The 22,487-nt window shown below is 50.9% G+C and overlaps 1 protein-coding gene across 1 annotated transcript in view; it reads right to left on the bottom strand.

Annotated features, from left to right (window-relative positions):
* SMARCC1 (SWI/SNF related BAF chromatin remodeling complex subunit C1) overlaps window positions 1-22,487 on the bottom strand; it is a 66,521-nt gene that overhangs the window by 37,856 nt on the left and 6,178 nt on the right. Inside the window, 17 exon segments of the mRNA XM_079301198.1 lie at window positions 338-418; window positions 420-492; window positions 1,123-1,236; window positions 4,783-4,854; window positions 5,340-5,461; window positions 6,151-6,188; window positions 6,802-6,861; window positions 7,471-7,595; window positions 8,084-8,202; window positions 8,608-8,733; window positions 9,444-9,519; window positions 12,752-12,821; window positions 13,795-13,864; window positions 15,091-15,183; window positions 15,860-15,941; window positions 19,212-19,297; window positions 21,751-21,870. Coding sequence (XP_079157324.1) covers window positions 338-418; window positions 420-492; window positions 1,123-1,236; window positions 4,783-4,854; window positions 5,340-5,461; window positions 6,151-6,188; window positions 6,802-6,861; window positions 7,471-7,595; window positions 8,084-8,202; window positions 8,608-8,733; window positions 9,444-9,519; window positions 12,752-12,821; window positions 13,795-13,864; window positions 15,091-15,183; window positions 15,860-15,941; window positions 19,212-19,297; window positions 21,751-21,870 — 1,527 coding nt within the window.

Genomic DNA, 22,487 nt, shown 5'->3' on the forward strand with positions numbered 1-22,487 from the left:
ACACACAGGGGACATTTCCCCAGCTGGACAGGAGGTCCCTGCAGGAACAGGGGAGGTCCCTGCAGCACAGGGGGGTCCCTGCAGGAACAGGGGGGGTCCCTGCAGGAACAGGAACAGGGGGGGTCCCTGCAGGAACAGGAACAGGGGGGGTCCCTGCAGGAACAGGAACAGGGGGGGTCCCTGCAGGAACAGGGACAGGGGGGGTCCCTGCAGGAACAGGGACAGGGGGGGTCCCTGCAGGAACAGGGACAGGGGGGTCCCTGCAGGAACAGGGACAGGAGGGGTCCCTGCAGGAACAGAGGGAAGGGTCCCTGGAGGAACAGGGGGCTGGGCTCACCTGGGGGGTGCGGATGTGCAGGGGCATCAGCCCTGAGGGGGTGTCAGCCAGCACATTGAAGTGGGGGGTCGGGGGGGGGCCCCATGGCCATGGGGCGGCTCTCGGGGTCCACCTGGTAGTTGATGAGCCCCCACTGCTCCAGGAAGGCATGGACCCTGTGGAAAACAGGATGAATCCAACCTCTACCACAAAAGCTTGGCAGTGTGGGAGGTGACAAAGACAAAGCTGGTGTTTCTGCACCAAATCCAGACACAGGAGCTTCTCTAGTTCTTTATTAATCCCAAACAGCAAAATAAATCCCACAGCAGGAGCTCTGCACACCTGAGGGCACTGCAGTTGATGTACAAACCAAAGCCTGACTCTGTACAGCTCTGGGCCCCAATGAAAGACCCTGAGGGGCTGGAGGGTGTCCAGGGCAGGGAGCAGAGCTGGGGAGGGGCTGGAGAATTCCTGAGGGAGCTGCCAAGGGGCTCAGATGGAGAAAAGGAGGCTCAGGGAGAACTTCTGGCTCTGCACAGCTCCCTAACAGGAGGGGACAGCCCCAGGTCAGGTTCTGCTCCTGGGAACAGGGTCAGGAGGAGAGGAAACAGCCTCAGGCTGGGCCAGGGGAAGGACAGGGTGGAACCAGCAGGAATTCCCTCCTGGAAAGGTGCTCAGCCCTTGGAACTGAGGTGACCTAGAGGTGTCCAAGGACAGCCTGGATGTGACAGCCAGTGCTCTGCTGGGATGGAGCACAGGCTGGACTCTTTAGCTGCCACCTGGCAATGCCCAAAGCCCAGAGGCACCTCATGACAGCACAGACGTCCCCAGTGAGGTTCCTCCTGCAGGCTGTGCTGGTCAGGTACTCCTGCGGGTTCAGCCGGTACGTGTCGATCATGAAGTTCCTGTAGGCCAGGTATCTGCAACACAGCACAGCCTGTGTCAGTCAGAACAGCCTGTGTCAGTCAGCACAGCACAGGTATCTGCAGCACAGCACAGCCTGTGTCAGTCAGCACAGCCTGTGTCAGTCAGCACAGGTATCTGCAACACAGCACAGCCTGTGTCAGTCAGAACAGGTATCTGCAACAGAGCACAGCCTGTGTCAGCACAGAACAGCCTGTGTCAGTCAGCACAGCCTGTGTCAGTCAGCACAGCACAGGTATCTGCAACACAGCACAGCCTGTGTCAGCACAGAACAGCCTGTGTCAGCACAGAACAGCCTGTGTCAGCACAGAACAGGTATCTGCAACACAGCACAGCCTGTGTCAGCACAGAACAGCCTGTGTCAGTCAGCACAGGTATCTGCAACACAGCACAGCCTGTGTCAGTCAGCACAGCACAGCCTGTGTCAGTCAGCACAGGTATCTGCAACACAGCACAGCCTGTGTCAGTCAGCACAGCACAGCCTGTGTCAGTCAGCACAGCCTGTGTCAGTCAGCACAGCCTGTGTCAGTCAGCACAGGTATCTGCAACACAGCACAGCCTGTGTCAGTCAGAACAGCCTGTGTCAGTCAGCACAGGTATCTGCAACACAGCACAGCCTGTGTCAGTCAGAACAGGTATCTGCAACACAGCACAGCCTGTGTCAGCACAGAACAGCCTGTGTCAGTCAGCACAGCACAGGTATCTGCAACACAGCACAGCCTGTGTCAGTCAGCACAGGTATCTGCAACACAGCACAACCTGTGTCAGCACAGAACAGCCTGTGTCAGTCAGCACAGCCTGTGTCAGTCAGCACAGGTATCTGCAACACAGCACAGCCTGTGTCAGTCAGCACAGCCTGTGTCAGTCAGCACAGCCTGTGTCAGTCAGCACAGCACAGGTATCTGCAACACAGCACAGCCTGTGTCAGTCAGCACAGCACAGGTATCTGCAACACAGCACAGCCTGTGTCAGTCAGCACAGGTATCTGCAACACAGCACAGCCTGTGTCAGTCAGCACAGCCTGTGTCAGTCAGCACAGCACAGGTATCTGCAACACAGCACAGCCTGTGTCAGTCAGCACAGGTATCTGCAACACAGCACAGCCTGTGTCAGTCAGCACAGCACAGCCACTGCAACACCCACCCAGAGCCCTGCTGCTGCTGAGGGAGCACCAGCACATCTCCTTCACTGCTGACATTTCAGCCTGCACCAATGGATAAGTGGGATTTGCCCTCCAGACTCTCTCACTCTGCATTTCCCCCCGTGTTTGGGTCAGCAGCACATGGAAACGTGTTTCAGTTGTAAATCACACAATTATCTGCTGTAACTTGGTCACTGGGCAAATATTCCCACAATAGAATGGAAGCTGCAGGATGGAAATAACAGGGTCTGGTGTTCATAGAGGAACAGGATAAATAATCCTGTGTGAAGGAAGAAAGCTGCAGAGAAAAGCAGAAGTGGATGGAACACTGCTGTGAATGCATGTGGAGTTTCTAATGGATGAAGGGATGAGGCAGGAAAGGCTGGAGAAGCAACATGGAAAAGAAAAGATCTTTGAAAAGCAGAGAACAAGAGTCCAGAGGCAGCACAGCTGGGAACAGCTGGAGCAGAAACAAGCCCTCAGAGAGTCCCCCATTGCAGTAAGTTTCTGGAATATACTGATGCTTCCTAATACAAATTATCCTGAAGAAAATAACCTGCCATAAAGTTATTGACAGCCCTGCTCTTTAGAGGGAACAAACCCAATCTGGCACCACCCAGGCTGGATGGGGCTTGGAACAACCTGGACCAGGGAAGGTGTCCCTGCCCATGGCAGGTAGGTGGAATGAGATGGGCTTTAAAATCCTTTTGTACCCAAATTATTGCAAGATTCTATCAAGTGAGTATCCAGTGCAAAGCTCTGTGTAAAACAGTGGTTTAAAAGCAGATTTCTGCCTTTGGAAAATTCCAGGGGGGAATATTTCACATGCTGTGTGTGAAGCAGCTGGGAACCAAAAATATAAATCATCCAGGCAAGGCCTGAGCAGGCAGATGCTGCAAGCACATGTCCCTGCCAAAATCCCACATCTTCCTCCTGACCAAATCATATGTGCAACTGGCTGGAAGAAAATTGCTGGAGTAGGTGTTTGGCTCCATGTGGGATGTTTGGGAGGCAAGAAACAAAAAGGAGCTTTTTCCACAGAGGAATAGTGAGGAACATTTCTGAATGCTCCAGGGGAGGAGGGGAAGAACCTGCCCAGGAACAAGTCTTGGCTGCAAAAATTAGCATTTATTAGCAAAGGTCACTTGACGAGGTGGAGAGAGAATCCCAAGGCAGAAACATCCCCAGGTTTACTCTGGAGGGAGATGGTTCTGAGCCATGACACAACCCATCAGCTGAACCCTGTCAGCAGTGAGAAGAGAAGTCAAGCAGGATTTAGCTCAATCCCTGCTCAGCCAGGGCTCACCCCCAGGCACTGCTGTCACAAGGCTGAACCTGTGTGAGCTCCCCAAACACTCAGCTGGGGGCAACTCATCTCCATTCAGAGGGAAGCTCCTCTTTTATTTCAAAAGAAAACACAAAGCCAGGGCCATGTGCTGCTCCTGGCACCAAAAATAAATCTCCAGGATGACATGAGGACTGGGAGGAGCCCTCAACAGCCAGGGGCAGCCCAGGGAGGGGCACACAGGGGACATTTGTTGTGATGCCAGCTGGAGAAGGGCACCTGAGCCTGCAGTGACAGTCACAGGGGCAAGAGACCCAGGAGAGAAACTCCAGCTGCCTGTCACTCTGAGAAACCCCCAAATTACAGTCTGCTGGGCAGCAAGCTGCAGGAACAGAGCCAGTGCTGGCTGGACTTGGGAACAAACCCCCTTTGCAATGGCAGGGAGTGGAACAAGAGGATCTCTGCAGTCCCCAAGCCATGCTGGGGCTCTGGGGTCCAGCTCTGTCCCTCTGCACTCACACATGCAGTGAGGACACCATACACTGCAAATCCCTGGGGTGCCAGGGCCCTCAGGGGTGTATGGGCCAAGCTCCCACCCAAGCCATGAATTCTCACCAGGTTCCTCAGGGCTTTGTCCTGCCAGGCCTGAAAGACTCCAAGGAGGAGCAATCCCAAGTCCCCATCCCAGCCCCTCATCCTGTTCAGAGTTCAGAACTCCCCTTTTCTCCAGGCAGAACCTGTTTCTGTCCTGGATCAAGATCACTCTGAATAACCAAACTCAAAACAGAAAACTCACTGCACAGCCTGAGACAGGATTTACAACACAGGGAAATACAGAAATACAGCATGGCATGAGGAGAGAGGGAGGAACAAGGAGGATTGCTCCATTTCTATCCTTTCAGGATATTTTAACATGACTTTGAAAGTCTTGTACCACACTGAATTCAATAATTTGTTTTGGTTTTGCTCAGGGGAAAGTAGTTTTATTTTACCTGGATAACCCAATACCACTATACAAACATTGTACAAGTCCTTCTTTCAGGCCCTACAGGAATTATCAGGATTTATGGGATGGGAAGCTCCTTTATCCTGCCCACAGCCACAGGTTTAACTCACATTTCTGGAGTCTTGGATTTGTTTTTCCCATTGAAGAACTCTGGAAGTGCACGACGCTCGATCACGTGGATACTGCAACAGAAAAGTTCAGGAGTCAGATCCTGAGGCAGCAACAAATATCCTCCCTCTAGAGCCAGTGACTTCTCCTCAAAGTCAAGTTCTGGAGCAAAATAAAAAGGCTTTCAGTAGTAGAGACAAACTCAGAATGGTCACACAAAGACTAGAGAAGGGAGAAAGGAATGAAGGTGGGAATTAGAGGGAAATCAACCTAATCAAAAACTGCTGAGGAGGCAGAGTGAAGATCTCTGTTTGAAATTCTCCTCATTCCCAATCCCTGAGAACAAAAAGATTTCAACACAAAACACAGGAACCAGACCCAAACAAGGGTCACTTCAGCCCCCAGACCCAAACAAGGGTCCCCTACCCCAGCCTCAGGCAGATTTCCAGAACCCCAGTGGCAGTGCAGCCCCCAGGCTGGTTTCCTGCCCCAGCCCCCAGCCCCAGGCTGGTCTCCAGCTCACCAGTGGCAGTGCAGCCCCCAGCCCAGCCCCTCTCACCAGTTGTAGTCAAACCAGGAGGCATAGCTGGGGATGATGATGTGGTTGGTCTGCTCGGTGACATTGTCCTCCCCCGGGTCAATGGAGCGGCTCTGGTCACCCTTGTTGGGGTCCTCATCCTCCTGGGGACAGAGGGGACACAGGACAGCACTGAGGGGACAGCAGAGTGAGCACAGCCCCCCCAGATTCTGGGACAGCCCAGCAGGAGGGAGAGCTCTGCTCCCTCTCTGCAGCCCCAGTTCCATCTCCTGACCCCAAAGGATCAGGAGAGGGGCACAGGATGGGACAAGAACTGTACAAACACCTCAGGTGTTGTCAGAGCAATGGTAAAAATAACCACAGGCAGACCCTAAGGAGTCACTGGTATCAATAATGGATCTCCAAACAACAAGGTGTCACTCTGAACACAGCCAGGGATCTGACAATTGTTAAAAATAGTGCCTGGCCTGCCACAAATGGAATTCAATACAGAAACTACCCCTGCAGCTCTATTGAAATGATCAGGAAGCCAAAGCAGGGTTTAGATTTAGTCCTAAAACCTCAAAAAAAGAAAAAAAAATAAAGAAGAACCTCTGAAAAACCTCTCATCTGAAAAATGCTTCTTGAAAAAAATACTTTACATTTGTCTCCTCATTCTCCTTTTTAATACACTAAATTTAAAAATACCAAGTAATCCCACAGAATCTGGAGAGTTTTATATTAACAAACCCCCAATCCTGCCAGGAACTGATTCAATCTTAGAGACCACTTGAAAATGAGTACAGGTGAAATTCCTGAAGGTGAGAATTTAGGGAGAAGCAGGTGCTGTTACCTTTCCTCCAGTTGCCACTGTCTCCTCATCCTGCTCATCTGCAAGGTACAAACATTGAGAATTACACCAATAAACTCATTTAAATGCTCGTGAGCCTTTCCAGCAACACAACTGCTTAATTGGAAAGGACATTTAATTTCTTTTGGGAAGGAACAAAGTGGATCCCACACCACTAAAGCAATTACACCTTTACCTATCCCAGACCAGGGAACAGGTAAGAATACAGAGGAAGGATAATGAGAATTTCTCAACACTTCAGAATCCATAATTAATTACTTCCTTTCCTAGATGACTCCTGTATAATCAGAGATGGGATATGAGTTGGTGTCTCATCTCAAGGCTCAGCAAAGCTCAGGGAACCTGTGATTTACCCTGATTCCCAATTAAAAAAAAAAAAAATTCTGCAGGAAAAGAGTTTGTATGTCATGTTAAAAAAATAAAAATAACAGTAATATATGAGGAAACAGCCTTGCAGTGAAAAGAGGTGGTACACTGGAACTTGAACATGTATGAAATATGAACTAACTCAACAAAACAGCAGAACTAGAGACAGCTTTTTAAACTGAGAGGTTTAGAAATATCTCAAATATATTCCCAAGCATTGACTGCAAGCAGTATTCCATGCAGAGGGGGAGGGGAGCAGGGCTGTACCCAGGTCTGCCACGGTTCCTCCTTTCACAGGGGTGTTCTCACTGTCCTTCTTTGGGTTCACTGCAAGAAGAGTGAGCAGTGGTGAGAGAGCAGCACACACAGCACCCTGCAGCCTCCCCACTGCCCTGCACTCCCAGCTCCACCAAAGCAGGAGCTGCCAGGGTAACCCTGCCCTCCCCACCTGTCCAACACACAAGGAACCAAACCAGGAACACCCAAAATCAGACTCCCAAAATAACCTGGAGTCAGGGATGCAGAGGAATTCTTTTTCCCAGAATTATTATTATTGCACACATCAACACTTCCCTGAAAAGGACTAAAAGCACTTGACATGTAACATGTTTTCCACTCATTTAACATCTGGGATATTCTGCTCCAGAAAACTCCACTTCCCCCAGCATGAACAGGTGAAGTGAAACATTTCAGTAGATCGTTGCAAACCTATTTTTAAAGGTGTCTTTTATAAATGCAGTTTTATATTTTAAAAGGCCAAGAGGAGGTGACTCTGCTGCCCTTTTCAGCTGTTACATCCCTGACCAGATAAATTGATGGGCAGAGATCACCTGCCCCATGGCCAGGGAGCATTTCAAAGACTGGACAAAACAGACACAATTTTAATGCAGTTCAATTTTGAACATTCAAAGAGCCCAAAGTGTTCCCATCTTTTACCATTTTTGGGAAGTACCACTTCTTCTATGTTGGGTACTGGGGTGGGATCCTCCATGTCCTTGGTGAGATCCTCCTGCTCATCCTCCTCCTTCTGCCCCCTCCTTTTCCCATAGAGAGCTGCTTGGCTGGAACAGAGCAGACACAGGGGCTCTGCCACATCTCCTCTGGACACTGCTCAGGAGGGTCAGACCCTCCTGAAACCACTCTGGGAACAGAGGCAGAACAGCCCCAGGCCTCCCCACAGACCCCTGTGCAAACTCAGCCTTTACACTTGGAAGGAGGAATTCAGATTATCAACTCCTTCTTGATAAAGTCCCAGTTTTGTCATATTGGAGCTCGACATGTCCACAAACAAGATGGGAATTTTTAGCTCTGAAGTTCTCCCCTCTATACCCACACATAAAATCCCATCATTAAGTTTTTATTTGGGTAAATTATTGGTAGAATAAGGAATTGCACAGGCTGTTCAGAAATAATGTCTCAAATACCCAGAAATAATTATGGGACCCAGGTCAAAGAGCTCTCCCTTCCCATAAGAATTTCTTGCGTTTCTTTATTTCCTCATTTCTTTGCACCTCAAATTCCAGGACTGTGGAAACTTCCAGACACTCACCCTTTCTTCCCAGTCTTTTTCCTGGACTCCACAGGGGTGGGGGGTGGGGAAGGGGAATGTTTCCTCTTCCTTGTGCTGGCTGCTGCTTTCCTGTCCCTCCTCTCTGGGCTCCTCACAGGCTGGGGGGGAGCAGAGCTGGAGTTATTCCCAAATTCTCTGACTGCACAGCTGGAGGCTGCATCCTTCCTTAGCCTACCCCAAAAGTGCATGCCACAGCTCTTCTGGGTACCTGTGCCAGCCCCTCCTCACCCTCCCAGGAATTCTGAATTGCCAATATCCATCCATTCCTCTGGCAGTGGAGCCATTCCCTGTGTCCTGTCCCTCCATCCCTTGTCCCCAATCCAGCTCTCCTGGATCCCTTCAGGAGCTCTGAGCTCTCCCTGCATCCCTCCCTGCTCTATCCATGCAGACAAAGGACACTGCTGTCCCTCCAGGCCCTGGCAGGAGCTCTGAGCTCTCCCTGCATCCCTCCCTGCTCTATCCATGCAGACAAAGGACACTGCTGTCCCTCCAGGCCCACTCACCTCCTCATTCTTCATGGAGATCCTCTGGCGAAAGCTGACGGATTTCCTGTTCTCATCCACCTCGTAATCCTCCTCATTCATCCACTCATTGAACACATCAGTGTCCAGAATCCACTTGGCATGAACCTGCACACAGCAGACAGGACAGGCTGATGCTTTGGGAGGGAGTAAATCCATGAGACCTCCCAGGATTGAGGACATTCCCAGAGTTTCATCAGGTCTGCATGTCCCAATCTCTGGTTTCTCACACACTCCTGGCAGTGTCACAAGGCAAATCCACAAAGCATGAACAGGACCCTGAATTCAACCTCTGCTCCTCAACCCTTTCCAGGCTTCCTGAAGTGTGAGGTCAGTTCTGGGAGCTGGGACAGAGCTCTGGGTTACCAGTGTTCTCTGGATGCTGAAAATTACCACCCAAACCACCTAAATACGCAGATCCCCTTGGGAGATGTGCACAAACACCAAAAAGTGAGGGAGAGTTGGTCATTCCCTGGAGAGACAAGACCAACTGTCTGGATTTAAAATATCCACCTTCACACAGTTTGATTTACACAGCTGAAAAACTTCTTTGCTTTGGAGTAATTTATACAATTAATTACTGTTCATACAATACTCTCTGACTATTCCTAGTAATGTTTATACTCCCAAATCCTCTTTTCCAGGGAATTAGAGGTGTTAGAACAGACTGCAGGCTCCTTTCAGCCTGAGCTGCTGTGACTGCAGGCCAGCAGCACACACAGAAAGTGGCCAGGGTAACTCAGTGAGTGCAGAACAACCAAAACCAACACCCAGCAGCCCCAGCAGGGCAAACCTGGGGAGGACTGAGCCACACTCACCTTCCAGGGCTTCTCAGGAATGGGGGGATCCTCAATTTCTGCATCAATCTCGTTGGCATGGACCCAGGTGTCATAGCTGGAGGGGAGAGCAGAGAGCAGCTCAGCCAGCAGCAGGGATTTCCAGCAGCTCTGGCACTGCAGATCCACTGCACACAGGGAATAACCCTGCCCTGGGCCAGAGGAACTGCACACAGGGAATAACCCTGCTGTGTGCCACAGGGAATAACCCTGCTGTGTGCCACAGGGAATAACCCTGCCCTGTGCCACAGGGAATAACCCTGCCCCTGTGCCACAGGGAATAACCCTGCCCCTGTGCCACAGGGAATAACCCTGCCCTGTGCCACAGGGAATAACCCTGCCCTGTGCCACAGGGAATAACCCTGCCCCTGTGTGCCACAGGGAATAACCCTGCCCCTGTGTGCCACAGGGAATAACCCTGCCCCTGTGTGCCACAGGGAATAACCCTGCCCTGGGCCACAGGGAATAACCCTGCCCTGTGCCACAGGGAATAACCCTGCCCTGTGCCACAGGGAATAACCCTGCCCTGTGCCACAGGGAATAACCCTGCCCCTGTGTGCCACAGGGAATAACCCTGCCCCTGTGTGCCACAGGGAATAACCCTGCTGTGTGCCACAGGGAATAACCCTGCTGCCCCTAGGGATAACCCTGCCCTGTGCCACAGGGGAATAACCCTGCCCTGTTCCACAGGGAATAACCCTGCCCTGTGCCACAGGGAATAACCCTGCCCTGTGCCACAGGGAATAACCCTGCCCTGTGCCACAGGGAATAACCCTGCCCTGGGCCACAGGGAATAACCCTGCCCTGGGCCACAGGGAATAACCCTGCCCTGTGCCACAGGGAATAACCCTGCCCTGGGCCACAGGGAATAACCCTGCCCTGGGCCACAGGGAATAACCCTGCCCTGGGCCACAGGGAATAACCCTGCCCTGGGCCACAGGGAATAACCCTGCCCTGGGCCACAGGGAATAACCCTGCCCTGGGCCACAGGGAATAACCCTGCCCCTGTGTGCCACAGGGAATAACCCTGCTGTGTGCCACAGGGAATAACCCTGCTGTGTGCCACAGGGAATAACCCTGCCCCTGTGCCACAGGGAATAACCCTGCCCTGTGCCACAGGGAATAACCCTGCCCTGTGCCACAGGGAATAACCCTGCCCTGTGCCACAGGGAATAACCCTGCCCCTGAGCCACAGGGAATAACCCTGCCCTGTGCCACAGGGAATAACCCTGCTGTGTGCCACAGGGAATAACCCTGCCCCTGTGTGCCACAGGGAATAACCCTGCCCCTGTGCCACAGGGAATAACCCTGCCCCTGTGTGCCACAGGGAATAACCCTGCCCCTGTGCCACAGGGAATAACCCTGCCCCTGTGCCACAGGGAATTACCCTGCCCCTGTGCCACAGGGAATAACCCTGCCCGTGTGCCACAGGGAATAACCCTGCCCCTGTGTGCCACAGGGAATAACCCTGCCCCTGTGTGCCACAGGGAATAACCCTGCCCTGTGCCACAGGGAATAACCCTGCCCTGTGCCACAGGGAATAACCCTGCCCCTGTGCCACAGGGAATAACCCTGCCCCTGTGCCACAGGGAATAACCCTGCCCGTGTGCCACAGGGAATAACCCTGCCCGTGTGCCACAGGGAATAACCCTGCCCCTGTGTGCCACAGGGAATAACCCTGCCCCTGTGCCACAGGGAATAACCCTGCCCCTGTGCCACAGGGAATAACCCTGCCCTGGGCCACAGGGAATAACCCTGCCCTGGGCCACAGGGAATAACCCTGCCCCTGTGCCACAGGGAATAACCCTGCCCCTGTGTGCCACAGGGAATAACCCTGCCCTGTGCCACAGGGAATAACCCTGCCCCTGTGCCACAGGGAATAACCCTGCCCCTGAGCCACAGGGAATAACCCTGCCCCTGTGTGCCACAGGGAATAACCCTGCCCTGTGCCACAGGGAATAACCCTGCCCCTGTGCCACAGGGAATAACCCTGCCCCTGTGTGCCACAGGGAATAACCCTGCCCCTGTGTGCCACAGGGAATAACCCTGCCCCTGTGTGCCACAGGGAATAACCCTGCCCCTGTGTGCCACAGGGAATAACCCTGCCCCTGTGTGCCACAGGGAATAACCCTGCCCCTGTGTGCCACAGGGAATAACCCTGCCCTGTGCCACAGGGAATAACCCTGCCCCTGTGCCACAGGGACTGGGCACAGTGCAGAGGGAGGTTCCTGGGGCATCCAAGGCACATTGGGATTTAAAAACCCTCTCCCTGGACGAGCTCCAGCTTCAAGTGCAGATCTGGAGAGATGCAGGGGGTAAAGGCAGCTCTGAGTCACCCAAGCAAACCCTGCCATTAATCTCATTCACTTCTATCTGCTCTCCTGACTTCAAAGGAAGAGCTGCTGGATTCCTGGAAGGGAGGAAGCTGCACTCCATCCTAGAAACCATTCATTATTTATATTCACTCTTTCACAATATTCCCTCAAAAGTCTCTTTATTAACAAACTGCACTGAGCAAAGCCAAAGTACTTTGTCATCAGCACCAGGTACTGAGGAACAGGGAGAAGTCAAGTGCAAGGAAAGATGTGCACACAGCATTCCTGGTTTTATACCAGCTTTGTGTGTACCTGGTCTAAAAACACCAATACAAACTTGAGTACTGATAGAAATATAAAAATATTCAAAGGCTCTTCATCTGTATGAATAAAAAAACTTCAGTGTCATCACTGTTTGCTCTCCTCCACTGAAAGCCCCATATCAGATAAGAATTCCTAGGAATTCAGTATCTGAACAGATTTTAGTGACCTGATAAAGCTAATTAAGTAGAAGTCAATATTGGGTTATCAATGTTTTGATTGATCTTCCATAGCCTGGGCTCAGAAACCAGTAATTGCAAATGCACTGAAGCCCCTAACAGCACATACACTGAATTTTAACATGTTCCAACTGCAAAGGGCAGGTTTCTCCAAAGAGTGCTTTAACATCCACTGGCACCTGACTGAAGACAAGCCTTGGAGTGAAATATCTTGTCAAAGTTCAGCCAGGTGACTGAAGTTCTCCCTAAACAGTTTAAGGAAAGGCTCATTCCACTTTAAAATCTGCTTCAATTTCCAAGCAGTTCCTTGTGGCTCTGCAGAACTCCTTCCCCAGCCTCACCCACCTGCCAGTGCCACAGATTCACTTTTAAACCAATGGTCAATTCTTTTCAAGCTTTGCACATTGGGATCAAGACTTTTCCACCAACACACAGTTAAGACTTGGGATTTGCTTTCCCCCCAACCTTTATTTACCTGTCTGGAAAAAAGCCCCAATGCACCAGCACCTGCTTGTCCTTTTTCATCACAGGTCTCAACCACTCATCTGCAAAGGGAAGGAGATCCAGGTCAGGAGAGAAGGGAAAAGCACAGCAATTCACTTTTACAGAGGGAAGTTCCTGCAAACCCCTCTGCTCAAGGGCCTGAGCTGGGGAGGGACCTTAAAGCTCATCCCAACCCCCCTGCCCTGGCAGGGACACCTCCCACTGTCCAGCCTGGCCTGGGCACTGCCAGGATCCAGGGCAGACACAGCTGCTCTGGGAACTCCATCCCAACATCCCATCTCTCCAGAACCAAACCCTGCAGCCCAAATCCCAGAGCAGCATTCCAGGAGAAATCCCAAGGATGTGAACCTGTCTGTCCAATCCCTGCTGGAATTTTGGGCTGCTCCCCACAGTGTCAGCTGGCACAGGGCTGCCACAGGGACAGACACAAACCCTCCCTGAGCCTGCAAACTGCAGGGAGCACTTCCATCTAGTGGCCAGCACAGGCCAGGAAATGTGGGAAATGTGGGATTATTTCTGGCTGTGCAACTTGGCCTTGAGGACAAACACCCACCAGGTAATTAAATGTATTTAAGATCTGCTGAAAGAGGCAGCTGTGAAAATGCTTTTTTTGGACCTTGCACTTCATGCAGGCAGAGTGAACTTTAACACAGCCAAGCCTCATCAGGAGCTCTCCTTGCCACCCACACACAGGGACTGCAGCAGCATTACTAGAGAATTCCTGGACAGCCAGAACTCAGAACCAGGGAATGGCTGAGGCTGGAAAAGCTCTCCAAGAACACAGAGTGCAGTCACTCCCCAGTGTCCCCAAGTGCCACATCCACACAGCTCTGAAATCCCCCCAGGGATGGGACTCCAGGAGGGATTTTCCCAATATCCCCTAAGCCCTCCATGCACACTATCCACAATGCAGCAGGTGTTCCTCAGGAGCAGGCTGGCAACAGTGCTGCTGAACACTTCCAAAGCTTCTCATGGCACTAATCACAAAACCTAAAAGCTGTCACAGAACATTACCATCATCCATTGAGGTAGGACTTGGATACACATGGTGGGTAGCCTTGGACTTCTCTTCAGTGACTGTTCCCTGTGGGAAACATGGAAGAGGAGAAACCCTCAGCACACCACCCCAAAACTCAGCTGCTGCTCAAAACTTCCATCCCATAAACATGTAGGAGGTTTATTTAACAGCACCACAAGCTGCAAATCCCATCCAAGGCTGGCAGCAGCAGCAGGAGGAATCAGAGCAGGAGTGGGATGTGCAGATACTCTGGGATCAGGGGCTGAAGGGCTAAAGCTCCCATAACTCAGAAAAGGGACAGGGGCAGCTCTGAGCAGCAGCAAAGGGAGCTGGAAAATAACAGAAGTTGGAGCAGGGAGGACTTGGATACCAGGGAGCCACAGGCAATGGACTGGGCTAGTGGGGAGATGACAGCAAGGGGTTAAAAAAATGCAAATAACCAAGGCAGTGAGGAAGCAAAGTTAGTGATGAGACGAGAATTCAGAGGCAGAGCACAGGAAAACCCCAAAAGCAGAATTAGGGACAATTTCTGTTTTCATCTCTTCAGGTCCCTGTGGAGACAAAGCTGCTTTAAGAATCCCTTAAATCACTCATGGATACAGTGTGGAGCTCACTACAGACTTCCTTTATGAAAGGAAAATTGACTCATTCACTCTAATTTAAGCAAGAACACCCATCCTGAATCAGCCAAATAATTAAGAGCAACTTGCAAAAATCTGCCCAACTGAGGCTGAGACAATGGCTCATAATCACAACACAGGAAATACATTAAATCTGGAAAAGAAACTCTCTGGCTGCAGCTGTGAATTGTGCTGACACAAAAGCCATCAGAGCACCCAGAGGTCACACCCCAGGGTGTTTCTCCCCAGACAAGAGAGAAGACTGTTCATGTTTTAAGAGATTAAGCTATTAATCTTGCTCAAGGCATCCTTCAGCACCTGGAATTACAAGGGCAAGGTGCTGATTCTTCTCTGAGGCTGCCCAGCACCAGCAATGAAGTGAAATAAAGCAAAAACCAACGAGCATGTAAAGAGTGAAGCTTCCTCCTGCTGTGCCACACATCTGGAACAGCTGCCTCAGGTTTGGACAAACCTGAACTGAGCAATGAATCAGCCAGGCCTGTCCCAGCTCACCCAGAGCCACCTGCAGCAGGTCCAGGTTGGCTTTCAGAGCACAGCTGGAGTCAGGCTCCAGGGAGGATCAAAACCATCCCCCAGGGAGCTGCTGGGCTGCCCAGTGCCCTCAGACAGCCCTGAGCTCAGAGCTGAGCAGCCCTGGGCTGTGACACCCACCTGGTGACGTTTGACAATGTCCTTCAGCTTGTTGGCCAGCTTCAGCTCCATGTCAGGAATGAGGTAGATGGTTGGTCTGCTCAGACAGTTGTTCTGTGAGAGAAAAGCAAGTTCAACAAGGAATTAGGAGGTGATCTGTGGCAAAAATCAGAATATCCCTACTCCAATCCCCAGTGCTGGAACTGCAATGGAACCCAGAGCAGGGCAGGGGTGCCAGCCCCAGGAGCCCTGGGACAGGGACATTCCCCTCACACACCTCCCCACAAAGCCCTGCCCAGGTTTCTACCATGCCCTCAAACCCCTGTATGTGGGCAGGGTTTTTGTAATAAGAATATTGCTGTTCTTCCTGTTTCCAGTCCTAACCAACACCTGAAAGTTATGTTTTGACTACATTACACACTGAACTTGGCTTCAGAGTTTGAAAAAAATCATACATTATTCCCATGCAGCAGTTAAAAAAATCAAACTTCAAATTAAATACTCCACAGAGCTGCTTAATGGGTACAGATAATAACTTGATTGACAAAGTGAGACTAAAATGTGTCCTAACCTGGAATGGGTGTGTACAGTCCCAAGGGTGCCACTTGCACAGGGACATGGGGACACTCGGATGTTTTCCCTTCCCACAGCTTTTCCTCACCCTCTGGATATCCACAGAGGGTCATTCTGCATCTTTCAAGTGGAACTGGGACTGGGACAGGGAGGGGACAGTCCCCCACTCCCACAGGATGAATCCCTTCCCTCCCTGGGTGCCCAGGGCTGCCCCCACCTGCACCAGGGTTTTCTCAATGGTCATGAACATCTCCACGTTCCGATCCATCCGGGAGGGATTCTGCAGGTCAAACCTCCTCCTGGGGAGGGAAAGCATTCACAAATATCAACCTGAACTGCACATCCCCAGCTGCCAGCAGTCCAGAACCTTCCCTGCTCCACACAAACACTGGCTCAGGACACTTCCAGCACAGCCACAACTATTTCTGCTGCACTTGGCACCCTCACGAGCAAGGAAACCACAATGGACCGAACCAACAAATGCAGCTGAGTTGTGAGATGTTTGGGGACAAACAGGAAGGGTGACAGTGCCCACCAAAGCCTGCAGCAGGGCTGTGCATTCCACCACAGTCACAGGGGTAATGAGACACACAACCACCATGGATTTCAACACCAGATGGAAAATTCATGGACAGCTCTCGTGGTTCTCTTACTTCCAGCTGCACCCATCCACCAGTCCTGGGAATCCAGAGAACCAGCAATTCCTCTGCCTGGTGTGAGGACAATCCACCCCCCAGAACACAGCCAGCTAAAAATCCATGGCAGCACCTTACCACTGCATTTGCTGGACCTTGGTGCTTTAATTTTGTTATTTCACAGACAAATCATCACAATTATTGCAATGCCAATGGAGATCTGTCCATCAGAAATGGGGGAGAACACAAAACCTGAGAAATGCTCTGGGAAGGAGCAGGAGAGCCCCCAAATTCCCTGTGCTGTACCCACCTGTCCCTGAACGCATCTAGAACTCACAGATGGGCCAAGCCAAGTGAGGGGGTTTGAGTGGTGACCCCCAGAGGCTGAGGAGGGTCAAGCCCAGCCCCAAACCAGCCCCAGGGGCTGAGCCCCAGGATCCAGCCTCTCCCACAGCCCAGCAGCTGCTGAACCCTCAGGTGTGTCCCTCAGATGCAGGACACACATCCCTGCACCTGCAGCCTTGGAACAGCTGCTGCAGGTCTGGAAAGGCTCCCTGGGTGGGAGGTGGTGCCAGGGGGTGAGACCAAAGCCCTGCACAGCCAGAGCAGTGGGGAAAGCCTGGAGTCAGCAGCCAGCTCAAAGCAGTCACTGCACAGCCAAGGGCTCGTCCCTACAAACACATCCCTGCTTCAGCCACAGATCCCTTCTCCCAGCCATGAATGCTCAGAGAAGGTGAAGGAAAGCAAAGCTCAGCCCCAAGGCCTGTGACCCCACTGAACCAGACACAACAGCCCAGCTGGGATCAGCACCTCTCCCCCAGGAGCTGCTGGATCTGCAGGAGGGAGGTGCCAGCCAGGGGCTTCTGTGGGAACTCTGGGGTGGGCAGCTCTGCCAACAGCCTCTGTCAGGGGGGTGGTTTCTGCCCTAAAGCACATCAGGACTGCCCTTCACACTGAGGACATGGCAAACAAATCAGATGTAAGTCCTGGCATATTTATTGGAATCAGCCTTTTAAGGGGGAATTTATGACCTTGTTCTGTGCCTTGGGAAGTTCACCCTGACTTGCAGAAGCAGGGCCAGACATCCAAGTGTCAGGTCACTGTTAATGAAGTATTTTACACCTATAATACAGAGGATTTCTGAGCCAAGATCAAGCCCCTCCTCCAGTATTCAGCCATGGTTTGTATCCAGAACACCCAGAATGGCTCCATGGGAGACAAAACCAAACAAAAGCTACAGACCTCTTGGTACCTGTGAGACAAAGCCACTCAGGGCACAACCACAAGTTTGACATTTTTTGCTCAGAACCTGCACTGTGCACGCCCCCAGATCCCTGCCTGCTTCAGAAACCCAGAGAAGGACACAGATCCATTAACAACAGCACTGATTGAGCTGCCCATTTGGATAAAATGGCACTAAATCCTCCTGCCCTCAGCTCAGACTCCCTGTGCCAGCTGGGACAGCTATGTCCAGCTCTCAGACATACCTATTGTGGCGAGGAAAGGGACTTCTCCTATAAGACAGATCAGTCACAAATAGGTTAAGCAGGAGCGACAATGCAGAGCATTCAAAAATCAAATCAAGCACAGTGCAGGCAAACAGCACAGATTATTTGGTAGAGTCAGTGGGGACACATTCCAGGCTCTAGGGCTGATCCTGAGTTAAGGTGCAAGATTACTGCCCTGTCCAGCCCACATGCACAGACACCAGGCACTACCCACACTAATCCTGGGCAGCACAAGGCAGGGACAGGGGAGGAGGCAGGGACAGAGCCCAGCTGGGCTGGACAGCTGGCTGCAAACCACACTGTCCTGGGCAAAACGTGGGGATTGAAACATTCCAATGCTCCTCAAGCTGGAACCACTCAATTCCTGTCTCTTAAGGCAAAGACACCCCGATGAACCACTCTGCAAAGAGGTGCCAGGGGTTGGTGAGGTTGGATAGGTAAACCCCTGAGTGTGGTTTATTCCTGCTATATCCACCTCAGACACAGCAGGTATGAATAGAAATAATTCCTAAAAACAACCAACCAGTCCCAAACAACTTTGTTTTGCCTCTCAAATGGCTCTTGTGTATAAAAACAACACAATTCCAGGGATGCTGTTACAGATTGGAAACATCACACCCAAGCTATTGAAATTTGTGGATGGGAACAACCTCTGCTTAATTTTATTGCTTGCTTACATTCATTGACTTTTCATCCTCATTTTTTTTTGCCCAATGCTCTCAAAAAGAGTAATTTCAAGGCCAGGTTGGGTGGGGCTCAGAGCAGCCTGGGATAGTAGAAGGTCCCTGCCATGGCAGGGGTGGAACTGGGTGGGCTTTAGGGTCCTTCCAGCCCAAACCACTGCAGGATTTTATGATCCTGTGCTGCTGTTCCCTTGGGAAGAGAATTCTAACTTAAAAACACCCAGGTTAAACCACCCCTGGGATGTCACAGGGATATTTTTCATCCCAGTATCAACAGCTCCAGGAGGAGAGTTTCTAAGTGCTTGCACTCCCTGTTTTTTGGAGCAATGGAAATCCCAGCACTCATTAGAATCTGCAGTGCTTCATGCTTTCCCAAATACAACTAAACCAAATAATCAATACAGCAACAAAGATTTATGTCTCACAGATCTGAGACACTGATTCTGTTTCATTTTCTCAGTCAGACAGCATGGAAATAAAAAAAGAGCCTCAAACTTGTCATTAACTCCAACTACAGGCTCAAAACCTTAAACTTTGCCAACTTCTCTTTAAATTTAGAAGTGTGGGGGTGTGTCTTAGAAAAGCTACCATCAGCAAAACAGGAAGAAAAAATTCCCTCTTCCCATCTCCACTGCCTTGCCTGCCCAATTCTCCAGGAAGAATTAAACTTTAGGTAGTTTGCATAAGCAATTCATGTGCTTGGTTTCATGCAAAAGGTGTTTAAACCACAAATACAAACTTACCAGCCCTGTTCATTCTTATATTTGTAAGCAGCACCAAGAATGTGACATAATGTACCTCCAGCTTTGAAATCCATGAAGCACTTTGCCTGGAAGACAAAAAACAAGGAAAAACAGTAATGCTGACTTTTATGCAATTATTTTCAACAAACACGTATTGGTTAGCTGAGTTTTAGATAGAACATATCAAATAAGAAGTTAATTTTCAGATGAAACACTTTTGGAGTTTGAGGTTCTCCTTTCAGAATGTTTCCTGAAGATTAAATGTGTTTGGATTAAGCAGAGTTCTTTGTGTCTGCAAGAACTTGATGTATCTGAAAGCTGCTCCTTGCAGAGCTGTAAAAATCCCAAGTACCCTTTGAACACCCATTTCATAGTAAATTAAACCTCAAATGGTAGCTGTCAGGAGGCAGCTCTTCATCTGTATGAGAACATCAAACCAGATCATCAGAGATGAAGCAGAGCTCAGATATCCCAGCTCACATCCCTCCCCCATGGAAAGCTGTCAGCAGCTGCACAGCCACACTGCAGATCTGCCCTAAAACACCAAATCCAGCTCATCCCAACCCAGCTCCTTCCTTCCCTCTTAGCTTTACCATCCCAAAGCAGGAATTCCACAACACCCAAACAGGAGCATGAGGAGGGTGGAAGTTCCAGAGTCCCACCAAGGCCTTTCTCTGAAAGGTTATTGAATAAAACCCTGCTTCCTGCACAGAAAAGTCAATTTTTCTGATCCATTTTAGTCTGGGATTGTATTTGCATCTTTCCTGATCTCTCTGGTCAGGAGGGCTGTGCTTGGGAACAGCCAGCTGCTGTCCAAGTGATCCTGGAAATGGAGACAGGAGGAAGGCAGCACCAGCATCTGCTTTGATCCTGGATTATTCTGTTTCTCAGGAAACATAAAACACCTGCACAAGGCACAAAGCAGAATCTGGGGAGCTATTCAGGGCCAGGCTCTGGTTCCCACCAGGGCTGAGAAGAGACCCCCCAAACAGCAGAAGATGCACTGAGGAGCTGTGTCCTGCTGGAAGGAGATCCAAGTGCTGTAAAGGAACCTGAGCCAAGGGGAGCAGATTAGACCTTTGAAGCAGTGAGAACAAACACAGGAACAACATCTTTATGATGCCACTGCAAGGTTTATTGCCCATTTTTAAGATAAGACAAATTGATTTAAGGCTTGGGAGCACTCCAGTGGTTGATGCACTTGTGGAATGTGGGCAGGTTTATGGTTTGTGCTGCCACATTTATAAATAAAGCTCTGCAAATTCCCTCTGTCCCTAAAGCTTCCCATTATCTGAGGTATCAGCAGAGGTGGTGAGATCTCCATGGCACCTTGGGAGCTTCTGGGTGCACTCCAAAGCACCAGGAGATTCACAAAACCCCAAAAGGGTTTGGGTGGAGGAACCTTAAAGCTCATCCCATTCCACCCCTGCATGGCAGAGACACCTTCCAGTGTCTCAGGCTGCTCCAGCCCCAGTGTCCAGCCTGGCCCTGGGCACTGCCAGGGATCCAGGGACAGCCACAGCTGCTCTGGGCACCTGTGCCAGCCCTGCCCATGCTCACAAGGAACAATTCCTTCTAAAATTTATCTGGGAATTGTTCTGACATTCACCCCATGAGTGTGAACAACCTTCCAGTGAAGGAGCATGGAGAGGTTACAGGGGTAAAACCCCTGGGGGAAACCAGCAGAGAACACAAAAAGGCACTCCTGTCCCATGGAGCCACCACCACAGCAGTTCTGCCAGCAGCTTTCAGGAAAACTTCAGCTTCAGTTGGCTTCAACATCTTAACTGGCTAGAAATGATTCCAGCTTTGTGTACCCACCTCAAAGAGCCCTCAATGCCAGCACACATCCTGTGGCAAAGATGAGCACACACTTCCCTGCTGATGCCACACTTACAGGGTTAGGACAATTGTCCTGGCCCACAGACCTCCCCTAAATCACCAGCAGGGCCTTGGCACCAGGCTGGCACCCTGCCCTCCCCCAGAGCCCTCTGTGCTGCACCCCCTGCCCTCCCTGGGACAAGATGCTCTGGGTGCTGGGCAGGGCTCCAGGCTGCAGCTGGGAAGCAGCAGAGCCCTCACAATGTTGATATTGTTTCTGGCTGCCTGTGTCCCAAGGGACTGGAGAGTTATCCCAGAGCAGGCAGGTAACTATGAGCTGCTGCAGAACGTGGCAAAGTCACTTCTCAGCCTTGGCAGCTTGACAAGTTTGGAGTTTAATCAACCAAAACACCTAATGGAAGCTTGCTTGCCTTGGAAAGTGCATTTTATCCACTCAGTTTAGGATGCACCAGGATGATGAATTACACTGAGTTTCAGCAGAAATTAAAATCTTCCCACAGCATTTCAGAAACCACTTCAAACACACAGAGAATAAGCTGTGTGCACTGAAAATCTGCCCTAAGGGGATGTGTGGTACCCCAGCCCTTCCAGAGGCTGCACTGGGAGGAGCTGGGCTGGAGCAGGGATGTCCCAGTGCCCTGGGCAGGTCCCAGCAGGACACAGAGCTGGCACAGCAGGGGACAAGGCCAGTACTCACAGGGAGCTTGGTGAAGGCAGGATTGGTGACATGTTTTCCAAAGGCATCTTCCTGGAACTGCAGCAGCTGCACCACCAGCCCAGCCAGAGTTTTATTGGTAGGAGCATCTGCTTGGACGTACTGCAAGACAAAAAGCAGATGTGTGTTGAGGAGAGGGAAACACAGTGAGGGTGACACCCCAGCTCCCTCCTGCACTGGGAGAGCAGAGTTTGAGGATTTGGGGATCCCTGGGGAGGGGGACAGGAGCAGCACAGAGCACAAGAATTTTCCAGGCTGGAGGCTAAAAAGGCAGCACTCACCTGTGGCTCATGCCCAGCCCCAGGGCTGGGTTACACACAGGGATTAAGCACCCAAGCTACTCTCAGCTCCTAATAAAGAACAGGCTCACTCTGCCCACACACACTCAGCTTTCTGCAGTAACTCCTGCTGCAATCAGCTCCTAATTAATCCTCACAGCACCCCTGTGGTATAAATAGGATGTCCTGCACAGAGGGAAAAGCTGAGCCACACAAAGGCATTTATGATGTTTTGGGACAATCTGAGCAGCTCCCAATAAAATGGCATTTACATTGTGAATGTAAAATCACAGCATGGAATATTAATTAACCCCCTCCCGTGGTGCTGAGGTTCTGTCACCCCTAATATTCAGTATTCATTCACTGGATGTCACCTCCTCACTGTGCCAGACTGCCAAGAGAACAAACATCACTTTTCCAGGCAGAACATGGAGCAATTTG

The sequence above is a fragment of the Erithacus rubecula genome (assembly GCF_903797595.1).
Source record: "Erithacus rubecula genome assembly, chromosome: 3".
Classification (NCBI taxonomy): domain Eukaryota; kingdom Metazoa; phylum Chordata; class Aves; order Passeriformes; family Muscicapidae; genus Erithacus; species Erithacus rubecula.